Source organism: Halichoeres trimaculatus, unplaced genomic scaffold (assembly GCF_033239565.1).
Source record: "Halichoeres trimaculatus isolate MK-OKI-2021-1 unplaced genomic scaffold, fHalTri1.1 fHalTri1_scaffold_6, whole genome shotgun sequence".
NCBI classification, from domain to species: Eukaryota; Metazoa; Chordata; class Actinopteri; order Labriformes; family Labridae; genus Halichoeres; species Halichoeres trimaculatus.
This window is the reverse complement of record NW_027437184.1, coordinates 35,306,782-35,330,553: the sequence shown is the minus strand read 5'-3', so window position 1 is coordinate 35,330,553 and position 23,772 is coordinate 35,306,782. Positions and strand designations below refer to the sequence as shown.

At 39.4% G+C, this 23,772-nt stretch overlaps 2 protein-coding genes across 8 annotated transcripts in view; one reads left to right on the top strand and one right to left on the bottom strand.

The window, feature by feature from the left end:
* amot (angiomotin) overlaps nucleotides 1–4,979 on the top strand; it is a 49,170-nt gene extending 44,191 nt beyond the window's left edge. For both annotated transcript variants that reach the window (XM_074672532.1, XM_074672531.1), the window contains one exon: nucleotides 1,441–4,979. In XM_074672532.1, the coding sequence (XP_074528633.1) occupies nucleotides 1,441–1,574 (134 nt within the window). In that variant the 3' untranslated portion in view covers nucleotides 1,575–4,979. The remainder of the gene's footprint in view (nucleotides 1–1,440) is intronic.
* A 2,595-nt stretch (nucleotides 4,980–7,574) lies between these two features.
* LOC141791232 (mitochondrial fission factor homolog B-like) lies at nucleotides 7,575–22,018 on the bottom strand. Of its 6 annotated transcripts, none has more exons than XM_074671510.1 (9): nucleotides 21,978–22,018; nucleotides 18,122–18,160; nucleotides 16,495–16,684; nucleotides 16,182–16,306; nucleotides 14,723–14,829; nucleotides 11,289–11,513; nucleotides 10,470–10,556; nucleotides 8,416–8,485; nucleotides 7,575–8,076 (listed from the first exon to the last, which is right to left on the bottom strand). In XM_074671510.1, exons 3-9 carry the CDS (start codon nucleotides 16,682–16,684, stop codon nucleotides 7,945–7,947), a joined length of 936 nt encoding a protein of 311 aa, XP_074527611.1. In that variant the 5' UTR covers nucleotides 18,122–18,160; nucleotides 21,978–22,018; the 3' UTR covers nucleotides 7,575–7,944. The 6 variants fall into 6 exon arrangements, with proteins under 6 accessions (XP_074527611.1, XP_074527613.1, XP_074527609.1 ...); XM_074671512.1 differs by lacking the exon at nucleotides 21,978–22,018 and having other exon boundaries at nucleotides 11,289–11,353; nucleotides 11,450–11,513; nucleotides 18,122–18,173; XM_074671508.1 differs by lacking the exon at nucleotides 21,978–22,018 and adding an exon at nucleotides 17,914–17,994 and having other exon boundaries at nucleotides 18,122–18,172.
* Nucleotides 22,019–23,772: the final 1,754 nt, after the last annotated feature.

Sequence of the window (23,772 nt, the reverse complement as noted above, 5' to 3'; positions counted from 1 at the left end):
GCACTGTGAACCTGGACCACAATAATGCTGCGGTAATAACATAGTGAGGAACTGACGGTAGAGGCGATCTTTAGACGACACTTTCAGCATGATGGATAAAACAGACAGAGAAAAGTGAAGGAGCAGGATGGAGCCCTGTTATAGAAATAGTTTATTGGTGAAGTCTGCCTATATTTCCACGTATAAACTATACATGTTACAGTACAGGTTTGACTCACCACACTGAAGCGTCCTGAGATGATCTGTGTCCAGGTGGATTTTCTTCCTCCTGAGCTGCAGAACCGTCCGGGTCTGACTCGGGGTCCAATACAAAAGGACGTATCCTACACTCTGTCATTTTATTAGTGCTATCAATGCCTTACGGTGAAGTTTTGGCAAACAGCAAACTCGCTCAGTCTGGCCCTTTCAATGTGGCGATTTTGTAAATACTGCCATGCTGCAAATAACGCCCCCTGGCTCTACCCCCTCCGCCCCTCTGATAGAACTGACCAATCAGAGCACAAAGGGCTGTGACGTTACGAGGTTACTGGAGGTCATTCTCCAAACGGAGCGTTTCAACGAGATCTTCAGAATGGCCTAAAATGAGGATATTGAGAACGCTATTGTGGGGCAATGAAGGAACTAAATGACTTGTACTGAGGGCAGAAATGCTTTACAGGCATCCTAGTCTGGCATAGTGAAAAGGAGAAACAAGCATGATATGTCCCCTTTGAACACGGCACGGTTTACCAGTGTGACCGTGTCCGAAGAGACAGATCAGACAGAAACACCACACTCAGTCTACACTGACTTCAGGCATTCTCTCTTTTTTGTTGTGCTTTGTTTTTGCCTCTTTTCGCAGCTCCCCTGAAACTCTTTGGGCGCCCCCCAGGGGAGGCACACCGAACACCAAAGTTTAAAAAAAAAAAACACTAACTACACTAAGGCCATGTCCACTCGTAGCTGGGCATTTTCAAAAACGTTCATTTTTAAAAATACTTTCGTCCTCACGCAGCAGGCAAATCCGCCGATAAGTGCGGCTCGAGACAAGCCAAACCTATATTTTTTTCCAGACTTAAAACCCGTGCCAGCCAATCAGAATAAGGCTCCCGTCATTCTGCTGTGGATTTGAGAACCAAAAACTAAGTTTACCGGTGTCTACATAAAACCACAAAATTTTTAAAATCTTCACTTTGCCCGGGGTTTTCGGAAAATAATGTTTTTGGTGATGTAAACCTGGGGTTTCATGTAGATCACAGGCTTTATAAAAAAATATTTTCCAGATACCCAGCTATGAGTGGACAAGGCCTAAATCATGAGTATACAAGCTATCATTCCGGGCAGCAGGTAGCAGATCTGTGTGATGTACAACACGAGGAATCAAAGCAATGGTAGTGTGTTTATGGTGAGGCCATGCAGGAAGATAAGGTCAGAGGTCACTGTGTTCCTCTCTTTCTCTAGATGTTCCTGGGTTTCACAGCAGCACCCTGGAGAGGAGGCTTCCTGTACAGTCCCACCCCCAGCAGCAGGCCCCTCCCCCTGCCCCCGCCTCCCAACAGGAAGTGGACAACGACATGGTGGAGATCCTCATCTGACCACTTAACCCCCTCCTACCCTTCACGGAGACGAATGATTGGACGGCAGCTCCATCAGACAATCACAACGCATCAGACATTTCTCATGTTTACATTGTAATCACCCTCCTGCCTTCATCCCTTCCTCTGCTGCCTCTTCTTCTGAGAAAACTCAGACAGCAGGAGAGTGGCGCCCCCTCTTGCCTCATCTCAGCTTTGCAGGTTTCTGAAATGTCAGGTTGTTACTGGAACTTTAAAACGTGAAAAGTTCACAGCATGGTTGATTCCTCTGATGACGAAAAGATATGAGACACACAGGCTCGCTGTGCTGATACCAAAACACAGAGAGCACACACATTTACACACACGTTAACATCTTAACACACACACACACACATACCCATACACAGGTGATGGTGAAGGATTTCTGTCTGGTTGCTGCTTCGAGGATTCGTTGTTTGAAACTGCAGCACAATTTCAACACTTAAAGGTGTTAGCTTAGCTTAGCATGTAGCATCTGTTGGGTGTCCAACCTTCAGACAGATGAGAATGATGATGACAATGATGATGGTGATGTAAAGTTGTGTCTGTGAGAGGAAGAAAGCAGCTGAGATGATCAGTGTTGTGAAAGCTGCTGGGCTTCATCGGACCAAATGTATCAGCTCTCTCTCTGTTGCATTAATTGCACTAATAATGTTTTACTAATATTGTAATAATGTAATTTCTTTGTATCATGTTACTTTATATTCATGCTAGTATTTAAGTGTATTTGTGACAGTAGTCAGACGTGGCACTAACTGTGTAAGGATGTTTTTACATTGTGTCTGTGCTCTCCAGTCCTGTGTTACTCTGCCTTTCTACATTTCCACCTCTTCTGTCAGTCTGTCGTTTCATCAGGACGTTACTGTTCATGGTTTCACTCCAGAGTTACTCCCTCAGTCCAGTCTGGTACTGAAACAAACCATCACTAGTACTGGTACTCAGTGATGGTCACCTCTGTGTCTTCAGGTAGAAGATCTGTGGTGAGCGCTCTAAAGTACAACTGTCCCACTGCCACTGTCTGAGTCAGCAAAAGATACACACATGTCCCTACACACACAGCAATACACACTTCACTTTACACACAATACACAGATTACTGTTCCGAAACTAACACTCATTGTCACACAACAAAAACAAACACACATAATCCAACGTAACAACTGTAAACAGTTTCCTGTACACAAACATCACTGCACCCACACACCTTTAACATTCACTGTTACACACACTGTACTACACACAAATATCCTTACTCACATTATCATTCAAATTTCCACACACCACTGTACTCCTAAATTATTCACAAATTACTAAAACTACATATTTTGTTATTGAATAGAACCTCAAATTTTCATTAACACATTAACACACATTATCATACACACATAACTTTACATGCTTTATTATTTATCATACACACATAACTTAAACTATCATCACCATTCTCATACACCAGAAACTTAACACAAATTATAACTATCACTAACAAATTCTCATGCAGAAGTTACTTAACACAAATTCTCATTCACGCATTATCACACATTATCATACACACATAACTTTACATGGTTTTCTATTTAAGTAAACACATAAAATATCACTGACATTCTCAAACGCTAGTAATTAAACACACTTTCTCAGTCCCACATGTTCAAACATTTAGTGCTTATCACACAGACATTATCGCACATACATATTCTCATGCACCATTTACTAAACACAAATTCTCATTTAGGCATTGTAATACACAAAAAACTTCACAACTTTATCATTCTCACTTTGTCATACACACAAGAAAAAGCACAATACATTACTCCTAATGATAATGGGCAAAGAATTGTGCATTATCATTAGAACATTCTCATACACCAGTTACTAAACACAAATTTGTTTCACACATTATAAAACAAAAATTAACTCACAAATTTATCATTCACACTTTATCATACACACATTATCATACACTCATAAACTTACTATCCCTAACATTCTCATGCAGTGACTTAACACAAATTCTCATTCACACATTATCACACATTGCTTTACACACCTTATCACACAGACATTATCGCACATACATATTCTCATGAACCATTTACTTAACACAAATTCTCATTTAGGCGTTGTAATACACAAAAAACTTAACTTTATCATTCACACTTTATCATACACACAATAAAAAACACAACACATTACTCTGTACATCTAAAGAATTACACATTATCATTAAGACATTCTCATACACCAGTTACTAAACACAGTCTCATTCACACACAAGATACACAAACTACTTTTAATATGCACATGATCAAACACATTATCAATCACACATTACTCCGACTTCTAGACAATCACATATTATCATATAGACATTCTCATACACACATTCTCATACTCACATTACTTAACAATCACCGCTTTATGATACATTATCATTCACACATTAACATACAAAATCGAAAGTATCATTCAACTCATTTTGTTATTCACAAACCCTTTTGCGCACACAGTTGCACGAACAGTGATACACACATTATCATTCACACACAATTAACTATGCAAGCTCCTTTTATACACAATACTTTTACACACTACCATACATTCATTTTCATATGGTTTACATATACACACACAGCTGTGCACAATTTATTGTACTTCCATGACCATATCATAAAACCCCATTTGGTTATACTAAAGGTCTTGTGAAAGAAGAAGAGAAGATTCCTTTTGGGTGTTTTTTTTTTAAGAAAAACACCTCAAGAAAAATGCTGCATAAGGACCTTAACTGATTCCTGATCCAATGGGTCAAAGGTCAGGCTTCAGAGCTTACACTTCAGGAAGGTGTCAGCTGATTCAGCGGGATACAGAGATGTTCATAGAGCAGTAATAGGTCAAATATCCTTTATGTGGATGGTCTGCACTCACCTGAACAAACATCACACCAATGTACAGAGTACCAGCCGACAGTAACAGTGTTTCTGTAAAGTGCATCATGCATTCATTAATTCATTTATAGCATTTCAATCCTTGTGTTAAAAGATGGAGAGGAGTCATCCTTTAGTATTTCAGTCATGTGCTCATCGTATAGTGACTGTTGAACACACACACACACCCTGAGTTTGGTGAGTGTGTGCTGATAGAGTTTGAGGTTTAAGGGTGAAGCAGCTTCAGAGTGTCTGCATGTTTTTAGACTCTGAGACAACACCAGGTGCAGCTGCTGCTACACCCTCTTAACATCCATACCAGGCTTATCAGGTTAGCATTACTGTACACTATGCATAGAGGAGCGTTGATGATGATGATTGACTGTGAATGTCTTCCATTGTTTTAATGATCTTTGACCAAAGGTTACAGAATGGATTGGTACTCATCCCTGTAAACAAATGCTTGAATATATTAAACTGTTTTCAGATATTCAGTCTGGACATCAGCTGAAATACACCGCACAGCCCACCTCAACACACACCACCTTCATTTCACCTGGGCACTTATAAAATGTGAGGTTCACATTTCTGTTTGTGCATTGGGCATCTAGAGAAGTTAGTTAACTGTGACAGTCTAATCCAGGGGTGGGCAAACTTTTTGATTCGTGGGCCACAATGGGCTCTAACATTTGACAAAGGGGCCGGACCAGGAGCAGATGGATGGAGTGCTTCGGTAACTATCAGGGTATCATTCGTTCATTCCATATCCCGTTTTAGAATCCAAAATCGGAAAACAGCTGACTTGTTATTCAATTTTTCGTTTTCAAATCAAAAATCAGAAAACACGTAACGGTCTATTTTTCGCTGTTTTGATTTTGTTTTGAAATTAAAATTAGAATATGAGAGAATGGAATTATAATGGGATTTTTAATCCGTGTATGGTTAGTTTATTCATTATTCTGTTCAAAACAAAATCTAAAAAAAGAAAAAACTGACTTATTTTTTTGTTTTTCTGTTTTAAAACCAAAACGGAATTACAGAAAAACAGAAAAATTCGTTTTTCTGTCCTGGTTTTAAAAATGAAAAAACAAAAAATAATAAAAGATTGTGTCAAAATTGTTTGTGTGATATTTTGATATTAAATGTGAACTCTCATCAGAATTGTAGGGAAAATAAAGCATTTACAAGGTTTATTCATTTAATTTTTTCAAGTTCGGCGGGCCGGATTAAAACGTTTAACGGGCCACATGTGGCCCCCGGGCCGTAGTTTGCCCATGCCTGGTCTAATCTCTGAGTTACTGTACAAACATGTAGATCCAATCCAATCCAATCCACTTTATTTATATTGCACATTTAAAAAAAACATTTAAGTTCACCAAAGTGCTGCAAAGGACACGGATCACACAACTCTCATGCTGAGTTAAAAGCCAAAGAATAAAAGTGAGTTTAAGACGTGATTTAAAAGTCGTTAGGGTGGGGGATGTTTTTATTTTGAGTGGCAGATCATTCCACAATTTGGGAGCCACCACCGAAAAGACTCGATCACCTCGGGTCTTTAAAAGAGTTTTTGGGACCAAGAGGTGAAAGTGACCAGCAGACCTCAGGGACTGTGAGGGGGTGTAGATATTTAAAAGGTCGGAGATGTACTGAGGTGCTGATCCTTGAAAAGATTTAAAAACAAATAATACAATTTTAAAATGAATCCTTAAATGAACAGGAAGCCAATGGTGGGACTCCAGGATCGAGGTGATGCTTTTATGCTTTTGTGCTCCTGTTAAAAGACGAGCATCTGCATTCTGGACCAATTGTAAGCGTGCGAGAGAAGCCTGATTAACACCAACTTAGAGAGCATTACAGTAGTCTAGTCGCGTAGAAATAAAAGCATGAATTACCCGCTCAAAGTCGTTAAAAGATAAAACCGATTTACTCTAGGATAAAAGCCTAAGGTGATAAAAACTGGATTTTACAACTGAATTAATGTGTTAATCTAATTTAAAATCACTGTCAGTCTTTACACCAAGATTTAAAACTGTGGGTTTAAAATAAGGTAAAAGAGGGTCCAGGTCCCTGAGAGGTGCCACCTGGGCCCCACCAGGGCCAAAAATGATCAGTTCTGTTTCATTTTCACTGAAATTCAAAAAGCTCAGGGCCATCCTGTTTTTAATGTCTTTCAGACAGTCCAGCAGACATTTGAAAGAGCTGCCATCACTTTTCCTTATTGGCGGGTAAAGCTGAGTGTCGTCTGCATACAAACGGTTATAGGATACGCTGTGCTTTTTAAAAATCAGGCAAACATGTAGATCAGGCATGTCCAAAAGTCAGGAAGTGGTGGTACATGGTCTGTTCATCTGCAAAGTATTAATTATGTCACTGAAATGAATCTTTCTCATTTTCTGTTGAGTGCACAAACCAAAGTCTATCTATAAGGTCTCACTGAACTACATTTGGACAGTGCATATTCTACTTGTCTAAAGCTAAAGCTCTGTGCATTCTGCAGAAACCCAACAACTCTTACAGCTGACGTCTTTAAATTAACATTTTTTACTGTGATATGAAAATATGAGAGTTCAAAAAACACGCCAGAGGACACAAGACCAGATTAAAGCTATGAAATGGAGCAGAAAAGCCAAAAAGATGTTTATAAAAACAGTTCAGGCCGCAGGATTAAAAATGTTTGGGTCTAAAAATGTTGTTGTCAGGTCAGAATAGTCTGAATATGAAAAACAATCCTGATCAGATCCTACTCCTGACATAAAGACATCCTACATGTTTTCTCCATATCGCCCCCTAATGGAAGACATTTTCCTTGGTCAGAAGCAGAGTTTGCTGAGGTTAATGTAGCATGTAACACTGCAGAAAACTGATCATCTGGGATCAGAGACACCTGAGGGACAGGTGAGCTTTGATTTCATCAGTCTGTGATGCACACACCTGGATACATGCAGCAGTTGACCTCTGACCTCCTGTGATACCTGTGAGGGTCAGCTGACCTCATTCAGAAAGCAGAGCCTCAAAAGTTCACAGATAAACTATTTTATTAAATAAAGAAGCAGTGGTTACATACTTTAATACTTCAGATACACATGAATAAACAGACAGTAACAGTTAAGATCTACACACAGGTGAATGGCACAGCTTAGAGAGAGACATCTAACACTGTACACTGATGTAGTTTCACACCATCACTTCAATAAAATAACTAGAATTCATCTTCAGAAACACTCTGTGACGTTAAATCTGTTCCTGCATGAGCTCATCAGCACTCAGAGGGACCTAGACCTGCAGGTGTGACGGATCCTCAGGATGAGACCCACAGGTAAACCCCCAATATGTACTAAGGTCAAACATTCACCTGAGGATAGAAGCTGCAATACATTTGTTCTTGGGTGTTAAGGAGTGTGTGTTTGTGTGTGTGTGTGTGCATGTTATCTGCGTATCCACAGCCACACGTTGAGCACACAGGCCGATAACAGCAGAGAAAACAAAACCAGCTCAGCATTCCTCCGCTCAGCGCTGTGACGCTCCAAAGCTGCCAGACGACGACTCATCTTTATCACCTGAGACAGAAAGAGACAAAGAGACAGACAGACGGACAGAGAAAGAAAGAGACAGACATTTTATTTGCGTGAATATCAGTCTACATGTGTGAATATTTTCTTTGAGTTCGAGTTTTAACTTAGCTTCACATTTTTCCTCTATTTGAGACACCACCAATTTCATATGTGTGGATTTTTCGTTCAAGTAAACAGTTATACTTACAAGTTCACTTTTTCACCCTGAGTTCTCACATCACATTCTACAAGCACTCTTATTTTGCAACACATCTACCTTAATAACAAACAGACAGGCAGGCAGAGGCAAAGACAGATGGACAGACAGGCAGAGGGAAGTCTCACCTGTCTCCTGAGGATGATGAACTCCACTGCAGCTCCTGCGTCCTCCTCAGAGTTCCAGCCGTCTATCAGCCTGAACACAAAGCCCACAGATAGGTTTTAGAGGAACACTGTGACAGACTGAGTGTCAAACACCGCAAACCCTCACTGAAGACAAACCTCAGACCACCACCGACCCATTTCTCCATCTGATACCTGAGATAGAGAGAGGTGAGTCTGACAGGTCAAACATCAGGGACAGGTAGGCTCAGGTGGACTGGACTACAGTGAGGAGCTGACACAGAAACTATGAAACCTGAATGTTGCAATGCAAAAAAAGTCAATGCTTCCAGATCTGTCAGGTGTTTTAATAATTTTGGCCACCCCCTGTAGTCTGACTGTTCTTCTGGGTCTGTTTTTTAGCTTTTTTTTGTTGGATTTGGGTTCATAGAGGAAAGCAAAAATGCTTCTGCATCATCAACTCATGATTTGCAAATAGTTAATCAGTAATTTATAATGACTTAAACCATTTAAGAGGAAATATGCAAAGACAGTGGACAATCCTTTGGAGAGGTGGGGATGTGTAGCCATACAGCAACTTTAGATTTAGGAGACACAACATTTTTTTAACAGTAAACAGATAAGATAAGTATGGAAGCATATTGCATTCACTTGAAGAAAAAAAAAAAACTCAGGTTTTTCAGAGTAATTTATTCTTCAGTTTGTTTTTTGTGGTAATTAATTTTGTTTTTCTGATTAATATTTTTTTATTGGTTTGTTTTTTGTTATAATTATTATATTGGTTTGGGGTTTTTTTAATAATTATTTCTGTTTTTATGAGTAATTTTTTTTCTGTTTTCAGATTACTTTTTTCCTGTTTTTCTGAGTCATTTTTTCCTGAAGTATCGAGATACTTCGAAATCCCGTGAGAACCTCCAACCTGCAGACGACTCCCGTGGATATGTGGTGGCTCCTGTGTCCCGCACAGATCAGAGATCCTGTTCGGCACATATATGCCTTATCCTTAACTTTCTACCGGTTAGTACCGGGTAAATAAAGGTAAGGTATTAGTCACACACAGGGTATGATACCCTTGTTATGTTTTCGACTTTATCCTTATATTTTATTCAAGCCTATTGTTCAATGTAATACTTAAGGAATAGACGAAGATGTGCCATTAAAAAATGCATTGCTTCTACATTGGAAAGCTGGTAGAAAGTTGTGGATAAGGCATATATGTGCCGAACAGGATCTCTGATCCGTGCGAGACACAGGAGCTACCACACATCCACGGGAGTCGTCTGCAGGTTGGAGGTTCTCACGGGATTTTGAAGTAGCTCGATACTTCAGGAAAAAAAATTACTCCTAAAAACAGGAGGAACAAATTACCACGATAAACAGCAGGCTGAGGTTCTCGCGGGATTTTTACGTATCTCCATACTTCAGGAAAAAAACACTCCAAAAAACAGGAAAAAAATAATCTGAAAACAGAAAAAAAATTACTCATAAAATCAGAAATAATTATAACAAAAAACAAACCATTAAAAAATATTAATCAGAAAAATAAAATTAATTACCACAAAAAACAAACCAAAGAATTAATTACTCTGAAAAACCTGAGTTGTTTTTTCTTCAAGTGAATGCAATACGCTTCCTAAATAAGAGGGACAATCGAAGTCTCAAACCAGTGAGGCTCTCTGCCATCAGTTTTACTTCGCTCTTTGCTTTTATACGTCTGGGTCTTTTAAGATGTATGTAGTGAAATGCTGGGGTTCATAAACTGCTTTAAGAGTTATTCATGAAGTTACTGGAGCATTGCTGCAGCGCTTGTTCTTCAAAGCAGCTTTCATATGACTGATTTTATTATTGAGGTTTTCTACTGTGTGCTCGGAAATGCCACACATTTACTCTGTTCAAGATCGCCAAACTTTCTCTTTCTCTTTTTTTACCTGGTCGACTTACTGATAACACCGTGTCACTTTCATGGTGTAAAACAGGCCATTGAATGACTCTATATATGAAGCGGTAAAGGAACACTTTGTGTAGCTGTGACACACAAACACTTTGTGTTCAGTCACCTTCTCTTGCTGAGCTCCACCTGTGCTGCTGCTGCTGAACCCTCACCCGTCAACCTGGCTGCCGGAGGCTTCTCTTGGTTTCTGAATCTTTGCACGAATAAGACAAAGAGAAACTGAACCACTGCCAACAGGTAGATGTACAAGTGAACTGCTGTGACAGGTTTCAGGGCTGAGCAGCGCTTACAGACAGTTAGCATCAGTGAGTCCAGCTGCAGCGTGGGAGGACGTTTTAGTGACGATAAGAGCCAAGCGCACAGATTTAAACTGTTGTTATCTGCAGACAGCAACAATCCCAACACACAACAAGGGCCAGCAGAGCAGCTTCACACTGTTTCTTTTAGCTGTTAGTGCAGGACCAGAGGAACATGTCACCTCTGACATGATTCAATCAAACACCCTGATCAGAAACATCTAACTGTCTGAGTAGCGTGACGTGACACACAGGCAGGGTTAAATCTACAAACTGCAGTAATTGGATGTTAGTGCTGTAGAAGCTGAAGGGTTTAATGCTGCTCAGACTTTATAATTGCATTAAAAGGAAACAGGTGACCAATAAAAGGGTTATGACAGGTCAGACATACACAGGTGAAGTCATGAAATCCTTCAGGTAGCACAGAGAACAGAAGCAATCAGAGGCAGTTACTGTTTCATGTTATGTTAGTGTTCAAACTTGAGTGTAGTTTTCTGTGTTAGGGAATTTCACAATAAGACTTTTCCATCCAACTCTCTGAAAAAGAAGTTTAAAAAATCATTTTCTGCAGATTTTCATGGTGTAAATAACCCAAAGATCATTAAAAAGTTTTTTTTGTTGACTCAGACCTGTATTTCTGGCTGACTGCCTGCAGGAGGCGCTGTGTGGCCTGCAGGCCCAGCGTCTTGGCCGTCTGCAAAAAGGACCGAGAGGATGAGAGGCTGGGAGGGCTGGAGGAGGGGGGCAAGGCTTCAGAGTCTCTGCTGTGAGTGGAGGAGAGGGACGGGACCTGGGAGTTGCTGCTGAGGGTGTGAGGAAGAGATCTCTGGAGGAAAGGACGGCCCGAGCTACGACTGTGAGGAGGTGCAGAGGACAGAGAGAGGGTGAATACAGGGAAAAGAAGGTGCAGAGGACAGGGAACAGGTGTACAGAGGGAAGTTAGGAGGTGCAGAGGGCCAGAATGAAGAGTGACGTCAAACCTTCAGCAGGGTTTAACCCCAACTCTTGTTCATTTGAAACAAAGTTTTAGATTAACTGTTATTGAAACGGGTGTTTTTGCTGTTACCCCTCATACTGGATGTTCAGGAATCTGTTCACTAACTGTTTTTTCCTGGGTGCTGAGAAGGGGAGAGCTGCTGTTTTGCCACCCAGTTTTATCTTTGGGAAAGTGGTAAAACAGCTGTGGAGGCAACAAAGCCGACCCAACTACAAACTAACAAATACTCAAAAAAACCTAAATCACACTCATCAAAACAAAGTGTCTTTGAGCCAAATCTAACCTACAAACACATCAACCAGCTTCCTTTAACCCTTCAATGGTTTTTGTATCCTGGGAGATACAGACATCTGGCAGGTTGTGGGGGGGGGGGGAGATTTTTATTTTAGGAAAAATTTAAGGGGGGGGTGAGTCAATTACCAGGTCATGTGACTTCATGCTAGCATTCAAAATTATATTGATAAATTTCTATCAAATTTCAAAATGGCAGCCTACGTGGAAAAAGACAGTGACCATTAGGCAAGTTCTAATTGTTTTCATGTAAATTATATTTTGGCAGAACTTGTTTTAATAAAATATTGCTCCTTAAGGATGAATTATGTATTGCTTTTTAGAGATAATGAATTACATCTACACAGCTTTGATAATCAGGTGCTGATTGTCTGTATCCTGTGGGAGACATTGTCTGGACAGGGGTATAAAATGGGAAAACTCAAACACAGATATATATGTGTTTTGAGGACAACACTGTATAGATCCCCAATCATAGAAAGTTGTAAAATACATATATATATTTATATATATTTATATATATATATATATATATATATATATATATATATATATATATATATATATATATATATATATATTGCTCAAGAAATAAAGGTAACAAAAATCATTCAGTACCTCCAAGTCAGTCACACTTCTGGGATATCAACCTGCTCAGTTAGGAAGCAACACTGGTTTTGAATCAATTTCACCTGCTATTGAGCAAACGGAATTGATAACATGTGAAAATGAAAGGCAATAAACAAGACAACACTAATAAAGGAATTGTTCTGCAGGCGGTGGCCACAGGCCATCCTGTCACTGTATGTTTTCATTGATGCTGGTGATGAATTTGATTTATAGTACAGTATGGTATAGTCTAGTCTAGTCTAGTCTAGTCTAGTCTAGTCTAGTCTAGTCTAGTCTAGTCTAGTCTAGTCTAGTCTAGTATAGTATAGTATAGTATAGTATATTTAAGTATAGTACAGTCAAGTATAGTATAGTATTGTATAGCATAGCAAAGTATAGTATGGTATGGTATGGTATAGTATAGTATAGTATAGTATAGTATGGTATAGTATAGTATAGTATAGTATAGTATAGTATAGTATAGTATAGTATCCTATAGTATAGTATAGTATAGTATAGTATCCTATAGTATAGATTTATTGCATAAACCTTTCCACAGCTCAGTACATGTGTCAAACATTTTGATTTGTTCAGTTTTTTCCAACTTTTTTCAAAAAGTTGTGCGTTAGATCTAAAGGAGAGCTAAATAATTGCTTTTCATATGTTTTAAAAGTTAAAAATGTCATTTTTAAAAAATTGGTAAAATCTCAAATTTATACCCCTTAATGGGCAACGTATCCCCAGGGATACAGGGTGTAAAATTGAATATAAAGATCATTTTTAGGATAAAATCATGGAAGTGTGTTATTATAGCCTAGATACATTAGAAAATAGCAATTAAATAATTTTCATAAACATCTGTCTGTACTTGCCCATTTAAGGGTTACTTAGAAAAATCTAAAAAACAAACTTAAGTTTGCAAAAGTCTGGAGGTTGTCTTTGAGGGCGCAGTTACACTAACCATCAAAACTGTGCAGTAATCAGGCATGATTACAACCACCCCCTGTCCTGCTCTTCTCTTGTGGTCCCACTACTCCATTATGAAAGTGTTGTTTTTGTCTGACACAGCCCTCCAGCACCCTGCTATTGTCTAAAACCACTGTTGGGAGGAGCGGTCGCAGCGATCATATGTCATGAATAATACATGACATGCTTGTGCTCATGCATTGAGTGGACCTCACTGAAGACACCTCCCCGAAGCGTGCCAAAGAAGAGAAGTGAATTTTACTTGAGCATGACACACTTGCCGTCACACTGACCAAACAAACTGGACCTGGGGGTTGAAGCGTGCTTGGGCATAGTTCAGATGGCCAGTGTGACTGCGCTCTGAAAAATCCTGCTCTTTGGGGGCAAGTGTTGTCGTCCTGGAGGATAGAGTTCAGTCCCAGGCTATGCAGAAATGGTCCTCTGTGCGTGTGCTCTTCTTGGGACACCCACTCTGTGGTCTGTCTTTAAAATCCCCTGTTTAATGAAACTTTGCCTTCACGTTGGAGATGGTACCAGAGCTAATGCTAAACAATGCAATGACTTTGTTTTGCGGGGCACCAGCTTCAAGTCCTATCTCAAGGAATCTATCCAGATCAGTCAAACATGGCGTGCTGATTCTTGGAGCAGACACCTAGTCAAGTCAAGTCAGCAACCTACTGACCAATGTGGCAGGGACCATGTTCACAGGTGCTGACCATCAGGTGCCACCTGTGGTTATCATGGTAGAAATTTTTCATGATCTCAACCCACAAACTCAGCCCTGCTGCTCATCTCATAAATTAATGTTTCTTACTAATGTGTCTTAAAAGAGAAATAACCAGGGTTTGTAACCAGGGTTGTATAGGATTTATTACCAAGAAGCTTTGTTACAGCCAAGAAATAATCTACCTAGATGAATGAATAGGCTGAAGATAGAGGCAGGTCCCAGGTGGCCTCAAAACTACTTCTTTAACACTCAAAATATAAAGCTGCGCTGTTCTGTGAGCAGCAGCATGCTCCCAGTTTGCACCCAGCAGAGGAAGACAGATCTGTTGTGTTGTACCTTTCAGGGCACAGGACAGTGTTTTTTAATGTTGTTTGTAATTTGTAGATTAAAACCCTGTGATGTCATGGGTTAAACTCTGATCATGTGGTGTTATCCTTGATTAAAGTGTGGGTGTGTGCCGTGTCAGCACTCACAGGTTGGATGGCTGTCTGGGCAGGCTCAGAGTCTGTCTGAGGGGCGTTGGTGTCCCGGGTGGTGTCCTGCCAAAACTTTGGTCGCTATAAGATCTTCGAATGGGACTCTGTCACACAGGAAAAGAGATTCATACACAGCTGTTATACATGTGTTAGAAAACACGTGTGCTCTGTTAAACTTTACCAGGAGACAGGAGGTAACACAAGGTGCACTAAGGACTTTCTTCATAGATTAGCACCCCTATTGGAATGAACCAAATCCTTCTAATCAAATTCTTTTCACACTGCTTTCAACCTCTATGCTTTCTTGACGGAGAAGGAACTCTTCAGGGTCCCAATGATCAGACTAATCAAATTATAAAATTAAAATCAGCTTATGGCCTATAATTCAAATTCCCTTTGTTTAGACTTTATTTAAAAACGGGATGCTAAAAAATGAACAAATTTTTATTTGTGCATTTTCATTTCAAAAAGGAAAAAAACAGAAAACAAATATTTTTTCAATTTTTTGTTTTTTGATTCATAATTAAAAATCAATTTAATGAACAATACCCAGATTCTGACACCTTCCTGCTCTGGTCTCTGCTGACTGTTTCATTTGTGCGTTCTATGATTTTTCTGCTTTAACTCGGCTTTCGTTTTTGCTTTGTTTTGTTTCGTTTTTAATACTCGTTTATGTCACAGCTGTCAAATCTGCAAACCAGAGTGTTTGTGGTATTAGACATGAGGTGAAAATATTGAAGTTGTGAACCAACTATCCAAAACTAGCAAAGAGAAGTCACTATTCTCTTTAATAAATAAAAATAAAGATCCATGTCAGTTGTAGTTCCACCTTTACAGACCAGGAAAGAAGGGGGTCCCAATGGATCCATCACTTTATCATAAACTCTTCTCTGTAACTCAGAGATGAAAGATTTTTGACCGATTTATATAAACTGATCACGTCTGCTGTGTCACACTGGACACGTTTGTTTATCAAAGCCAGCTTCACCTGAGGGAATTAGACCTCTAACCCTGAGCAGGCCGGCCTCACGAGGTTACCCCTGAAAGCTGTCCTTATAAGCTGATGATTTTCCTCACACAGCCAAACAGGTTGACATCTCACATCAAATGAGGCCGGACTCCAAGGAGGAAAACCTCTGAACTGTACAGCTGACACTTGAGCACTTCCTACAGCTCCTCAGACTCAGATATTTGTAAATGATGTGAAGGCTGTCTAGTAAAGCCGTGAGTCTTGAAAAGTTATGATGCCAAACTGCAGAGTTAATCACATGATGGAGTAGATCCCATTACAGACAGGTTTACAGGATTTAATAAACTCTTCTCTGAGGTCCTGATAAAGAAGAGCTCATGTACATGTGATGTATACATGGCAGAATGGAAACTGTTTGTCTTTCTTACTGTGACGGAATGAAAACCTTGTATTCAAAGCCGACAGGGTGAACATCTGTGCTCCCACCTGCAGGGCTTCTCTGATGAACACCTCTCCTTGTGAATTCTCCCAGCTGGGGTCCAGACTCAGGGGTCCACCGAGTGTCAGTTTGGTGGGGGAGAACAGAGGAGAGGGGCTCATATCGGGGGCTTCTGTGGGTTACGACAGAAACGGAAAATTAATGACGAGGTCACACGCACCTGCCTCAAACTGTCAGACAAGCTGTTTCTTTATTTTCTACTTGCTAAATAAAGTTATTAAAAAAAAGCAATCACCAAAATGAAATCAAATCAAAATAACTCAAAATCTGTATTTTCTCATTTCCAGGTGCAGAGGTTACCTGTGTATGTCAGCCTATCAGGGACCTGCATGGTGACAGCAGAGGGAAACCTTTCCTTCCTCCTGCTGGACTCCTCCTCCTCGTCCCTCCTCCACTGCTGCCCCGTCCCAACACTCAGCCGCTCAGGGACCCTCATGTGTTTCTGAATGGCCTCCATAAAGGCCGGGTCCTGACCTGGGACCTGAGACATCTGGATGAGGACACAAGGTGATGTTTACATGAAACACCTGAACATAAACTTTAAAAAATGTGTGTGGATCAGGCAAAAAAAGACGATCTAATATTCATAAAAGTTCTTTTAAAAAATGGCAAAAAATATCAAATAGATAAAAAGTCGTAGGCTTCTATAGTTACACTGAAGAATATCTTTATCATTTTATCATATTTTGATAAATCTGCAGAAAAAAAGTAGAATTCTGTATGGTAGAAAAAAGCATTTATATAATTTTATAATAGATACAAAAAAAATCAAAGTTCTTTTATATATGTAAACTAAAAAAAATCTTCAATCATTCTACAGAAATTGGCAGTTCTAATTCTTAAGGTATAGTATAGGTATGGTGGCTTGTTGGTCCAGGGGTATAGAATCTACCACATGGGGAATCCAAAAAATAACTGTAAAAGTATAATTAGAAATTTCATTTTTTAAAGGTTGATAATTACTGTGGCCAGCAGATGTTGATTTGAAAAACCCAAAACAATAATGGAAAAGCAACAATGCGAATGCAAATGCCATGTTGTTGTTTTTAAATTGTCTAATGCCTACCAGCGACTGTGGATAATTTTTTAAGCAATATAAAAGTTGTCAACAGAGCAAATTATATATACATAACACAACATGATCAAATTTATTTTAAAGTGATTGAGGTGTGTTTCTTCTCAGGCAATACCAAAGTGTCTCTATAGAGCAAATTTTACAAATAATTAAATATAACTTCTTACACTTTGTAGAGATTTAAATAAAATATCACTTTTTGAAACTTTAATATTTACTTGTAGAAATTCTGTAAATACTTAAAATCATCAGATTCACTGATAACATAAGTGTTCCTCTGTGAATAATTTTAAATTATTTCAACAATGACCACTGTTATCTTACACACATTTTCTTCAGTCAAACACAGAGTTCAGAAATGGCAAAGCAAGTCACCATGTTCCAATTCGTGTGGAATAGTTTGTCCTTTAAATTGCATTTAATAACCCCTTTTATCACTGCTTAAAACATTTTGCATTTACTTTAATGGGGCTTTTAGAAATAAGCAGCCATTTACTGTACATAGGTTATTCTAATAGAGATTTTGAATTTACTAACTTTTATCACTTTGCACGAACATTTTCTTTACAGAGAGCATTGGGATTTGTTTATCACATTCTAACTTCTTTTTTTCTGTCTGTTTTCTGCCTTAAAGTTTTGTTTACCTGTCCAGAATCACCTTAGACAGCCGGCTGGCTGAGTAACGTTGGAAAGCAGGTCAGTTAGCAACAGGTGGCTCGAGACAGCTAACAAACAACAAACACACAGATAGGTCACATTTACAGCGCGAGGCCAGGTGCCGCTTGCCGTCCGTCGCGTGCCGGTACACAGACGAAGAATAAAAAGGGTTTACGAAACAAAACGATGTCAGACCTTTAACTCAAGACCACGGAGTCACAACTTCTTCTCCTTCTTCTTCTTCTTCTTTGTGGTGTTTAACGGCGGTTGGCCACCTTAAAAACGGGCATTACCGCCACCTTCTGGCCCCGGAGTGGGCCAGGCTCCAATGACCCTACCTACTTCTCTCTTGTCCTACGTAAATAAATGGAAATTAACCACTAAATAACCAAAATACTAGAATTTAATAAACAAACAAATAAATAAAATAATGAAATAATAATAATAATAATAATAATTAAATAAATAAATAAACAAATAAATCTATTTAATTTGATAATAATATGATCAAATACATAATAGTCACCAAAAAAAAAAAAAATAAAAATAAAAAAAAAATAATAATAATAATAAAAAATAATTAAAAAAAAAAAAAAAAAATCCTTATAATCTATCATAAATCCTTATGCTCTTGAGAAACTCCACCACCATCTTTAAAGTATCTCCACCACCCTCACTAAGTATATCCTTCATTTCAAATCCCAGAATCCCCACACTCCTCATTTTGCTCCTCAATTCTCTCCTATATTCTTCATACGCCCTACACCACCGTAACACATGTTCAACTGACTCTTCCTCCTCCCCACACCCTTCACATAGCCCTGTTTGGTGCCTCCCTATCATCTTCAGTGTTTTATTCAGTGCACAATGTCCCAACCTAAGCCTCATCCACACTACTTCATCCCTCCTGCTGCTACTCCTGACTTCCTGTCCTTTAATGCTACATTGTATTTGGTAGAAGTGCCGACCCTTTTCCTCTTTATCCCATCTAGTCTGCCACAGCTGATTTGCTTTCTCCCAAATTATCCCTTTTGCCTCTGCTTTGCTTAATCGAATATGCATTTCAACCTTCTCCTTCTTTAGAGCCCTCTTAGCTAAGGCATCTGCCTCTTCATTGCCCCCCACTCCTACATGAGCAGGGACCCACAGAAATCTTACAATACTTCCCTGATTCATACACCGAGTAATGCACATCAAAATTTCATATAACAAGCCCTGCCTGCTTCCAGAATGAAAGGACCTTAAGCTAGTTAACACTGAAGCAGAATCGCAGCATATTAGCATCCTCTCTACCCTAGCATGCTCAGCCCATCTGAGCGCCACCAGCACAGCAACCATCTCTACTGTGTACACACTCAGTCTGTTCGTAGTCCTTCTGTTAAGTGACACCCCCCTATCTGGCACAACTACTCCAAACCCTGTTATGCCAGTCTCCAAATCCTTCGATCCATCTGTAAATATCAAAATAAAATCCCTATATGAAACCTGAATATGACTCTTAAAAACTCCTACAAAATCCACCCCCCTTCCCGACTTTTTCTTCTCCAACAGCCACCAATCCACCACTGGCCACCTCAGCATCCAGGGAGCCACAACTGGATATACCACAGATGGACATAATCGTAACTTACCTACTCCAAACTGTTCTGCCACTTCTTTACCTACCCGACCAAAGTTCTTTTTTCTACTTTTTCCATTTTCCCAACAGTCCCTTAGCACCCCCATAGTAGGGTGAGAATCTCCATGTCCCTGCAAACTAGACCAATAATTAGCCATCAGCTGTCCCCTCCTTATTTCCAATGGCATTTCATTCATAGCCACTTGTAGAGCAGACACTGATGTGGATTTGAATGCCCCACTGCAAATCCTTAATGCCTGGGCTTGCAGAACATCAAGCTTCCTAAGATGTGTCTGGGCCGCTGACCCATACACCAAACAGCAGTAATCCAGCACCGACCTCATTAGAGACACATACACTGCCCTCAAAGCCTCACAACTAGCACCCCAACTCCTTCCAACTAAACACCTCATCACATTTAGCACCTTTTTCCCCCTTTCTCCTATCCTCTTAATATGGCTCTCCCATGTCAACCGAGCATCAAATACCACCCCCAAATATTTAAAAGAATCAACCCTCTCCAGCTCTTGTCCATATAATTGAAGCCTGAGACCATCCTTCACCTTCTTCCTTGTAAAGAACACAGTCTTCGTCTTCTCCACTGAGAATCTACAACCCCAATTCAGCCTTCACTGTTCCACTTCATCTATTGCTTCCTGCACCTTCTTAACCCCATTTTCCAAACTTTTCCCTCTTTTCCACAGAGCTCCATCATCAGCAAATAGGGACCTCCCTATGTCCACCTGTACACCAGCAAAAATATCATTAATCATAATAGTAAAAAGAAGAGGACTAATGACACTCCCCTGAGGAGTTCCATTACCAACTAGGAACTGACTAGACAAGACAGATCCAATCCGAACCTGAATCTTTCTATCAGTCAAAAAATCTCTGATCCAATTAAACATTCTTCCACTTACTCCCAACTTGTACAGTTTAATCAGCAATCCCTCTCTCCACATCATATCATATGCCTTCTCTATATCAAAAAATACGGCAATCACTGATTCCTTGTTAGCCTGAGCCCTCCTTACCTCATCCTCTAGTCTAATCACAGCATCCATGGTGTTTCTTCCTCTCCTAAAACCACATTGATATCCCGCAAATACACCTTTCTTCTCCAACACATAATTTAACCTGTCCGTCACCATCCTCTCCATCACTTTACAAATATTTGAAGTCAAAGCTATTGGTCTGTAACTAGATGGCAATGTAGGATCCTTACCTGGTTTACGGATCGGCACCACCACTGCCTCTTTCCACCCCTGTGGCAATTTCCCTTCCTCCCATACTCTGTTATAAATATACAACAACACCCCCAAAGCCTCATCCCCCAGGTTTTGCAGCATTTTATGACACACCTTATCTTTACCGGGAGAAGTAGGTTTGGACTTATTTATAGCTCTTACCATCTCAGCTAATGTAAAAGGTTCATCAAGAATATCATCCCCCCTCTCCTTCCTACCTACCATACCTGAATAAAGACTCAGAGTATCTTCCCTCCTCCTTATTCCTTCTTCAGAAAGATTCTTCAAATCATGCACCCTAGAGAAAGACCGAGCCATAAGTTCTGCCTTCTCCCCGTCTGATATGGCTGTCTCTTCACCATACTGTAACACTGGGTAACCCCATTCTCTCATGTCTCCCCCCATTTTCTTTATCATCCCCCACACTTCTCCCACTCGTGTTGTTCGCCCTATTCCACTACAATACCCTCTCCAAGCTACTCTCTTCGCCCTCCTCACTGTTTTCCTAAGCAGGGCCTGGGCTTTTTTATACTGGAACAGGTGCTGTTGGGAGAGTGTCTTCTTAACTAACTTAAATGCTCTGTTTCTTTCCCTCACCGCCTGCTGACATTCCTCAGACCACCATGGGACCAACTTTCTCTCCCTCCCACCTTTACTCTGAGGTATTGCTCTCTCTGCTGCCTCAATAACCCCCGACGTGAACCCCTTATTTACCTCATCAATATCTGCCAATAAATCAACCCTAGCTACAATCTCCTCACTAGTCATCTGAAATAAACTCCATTCCGCCTTATCTAAAACCCACCGAGAATTACCACCCTTTCCACCCCTCTCCACCTGACCACCTAATGTGCACAATATGGGATAATGATCACTACCAATAGTGGACTCAGACCAAACCTTCCACTGACTCACCCCAGCAAGCATGGAAGAAACTAATGTCAGATCCAAAACAGACTCATTACTGGTTGCCCAATTTAACCTGGTCCCCCTACCATCATTAAGGCACACTAATTCTTTCTCGTCCATTAGTTCTTCTATCCTTACTCCATTCACATCTGTCTGAGATCCCCCCCACAGAGTGCTGTGAGCATTAAAATCACCACACCAAACTACCCTACTTCTATCCTGTCCTTTAACCTCTAACAATTGTTCTAACTCCAACCTTTTACAACTTCTTCTCCTTGTTCTCCTTCTTTACCTCTTGTTCTCCTCTTCAGTGTATCGTGTTTGAAAAACACCAATTTGGCGCTCAGTCGCCACCATCTGGTGTGGAGTGAGAATCGATTACACGAAACACCCCGGGGCACCGATTTTAATCAATCAGACTTTATTTGTATGTAAAACTCAGGATAAGAAACTAAATCAACCAAATCAAAATGAATCAATTTGATAGTAAAATATGAAAAGATGAAATCGGTCAAAAGAAGTAAGATGTTACACTAAATCTGAAAGACAAAGCCAGAAGAGCTACAGATTTACAGTTTTACAGTTACAGCTTCATTTAGCAGACGCTTTTGTCCAAAGCGACGTACAACACAAGCAAGAACTTAGACAGAAGGAAAAACTAGTTAATGCCAAAAAGTGCTACAAGTTATTCGGCTGCCATTAAGTGCAGGATTTTTTTTTCAATAGTGTAAAATAATCTAGCCAACAAACCACAATCAATTGCTGCAACAATATACTTAAACCTTCAACAACATTCAGTGATAAGTGCTGAAAAATCAATAAGAGCAAAGTCTTAGACCTTCTGACTCATTGAGGACTCATTGTCCACTGAGGACAAAGAAGAGAAGGGTCAGCTTAAGTGCTCAAGTGTTCCCTGAACAGATGAGTTTTCAGACATCTCTTAAAAGTGGAAAGGGACTCTGTGGATCATATAGTTAGGTCATTCAAATCTTTTTAATAAAAGATATAATAAATAGCTAAATAAAAAGAAAACCAAGCAGTTAAAGATAAAAACTCTGTTTAAAGCTATGCTAAAAGGGTAGGTCTTGAGTATGCTTTTAAAAATGTGTAAGCTTTGTTCAGCCCTCAGGTCCTCACAGAGGTGGGCCATAGTGGTTAAAAGTTGCCACACAGTGGGTCTTTCTTTAGACAGTTAAAAGAGCACTTTCTGGGAGCACTTCTGGGCACATATAGGCTAATAAAGAAAATCTGATAAACAAGATGGATTAATACCACTAACAGATTTTTTTTTATATATATATAAATGGAAAATCTTTCAAATCACAAAATATAGTAATAAACGTGGACCAGTATGTGAAACAATGTGTTCATTATTTAGTAGGTTGAGGAAAAAATTGGTATAAAAACTAATCATTTAAGAAGAAAATGTAATAAATCAAAAGTCATTAAGAATTTAAAAAAAATAATGAAGAGATGTACAAATCAATTATTGAAAGAGTGAACAAAGACATTCAATTAAACAACCTTACAATGTTCCTTTTAAAACTGATCCAAGTACTAGTTACACTTTTATTTACAGAAACATAAACAGAATGAAACAAATCTATTAACTCTCTTTATAAAAAAAACAAAAACCTAAAATACATGAAAGCAAGGCCTCATGATCCTAATGCAAATCAATATTGGTTGTTGGTTTGAAACATGTAAAGCTTATTTTTTAAAATATTTTTAAATGACTAAATTAAACTGAATATGCAGTATTTTGTTAACAAGGAAACACAACTCACAAAGTGAATAATTGTGCTGTACAAAGAGGTAATGATCATGAACCAAAGCGATGCTGTTAGAAAATTTTGCTGCTGTGTCAAATCAACCTATGGCTTTCATGAAGGGACAGCGATGGAAAGGTTTATTGTTGTTTTTATTGGTATGTTTATTTGTCCTCTGTTGTTGTGGTTGTGTTTCTCTACAGACTTATACTTGGTTATATAGAAACAAATCTAGATAACATGTATTTTTAGGAACAAAAATCCAAAGCGATTGTGTTTAGTTTGAAAAATGAATAGAATTTG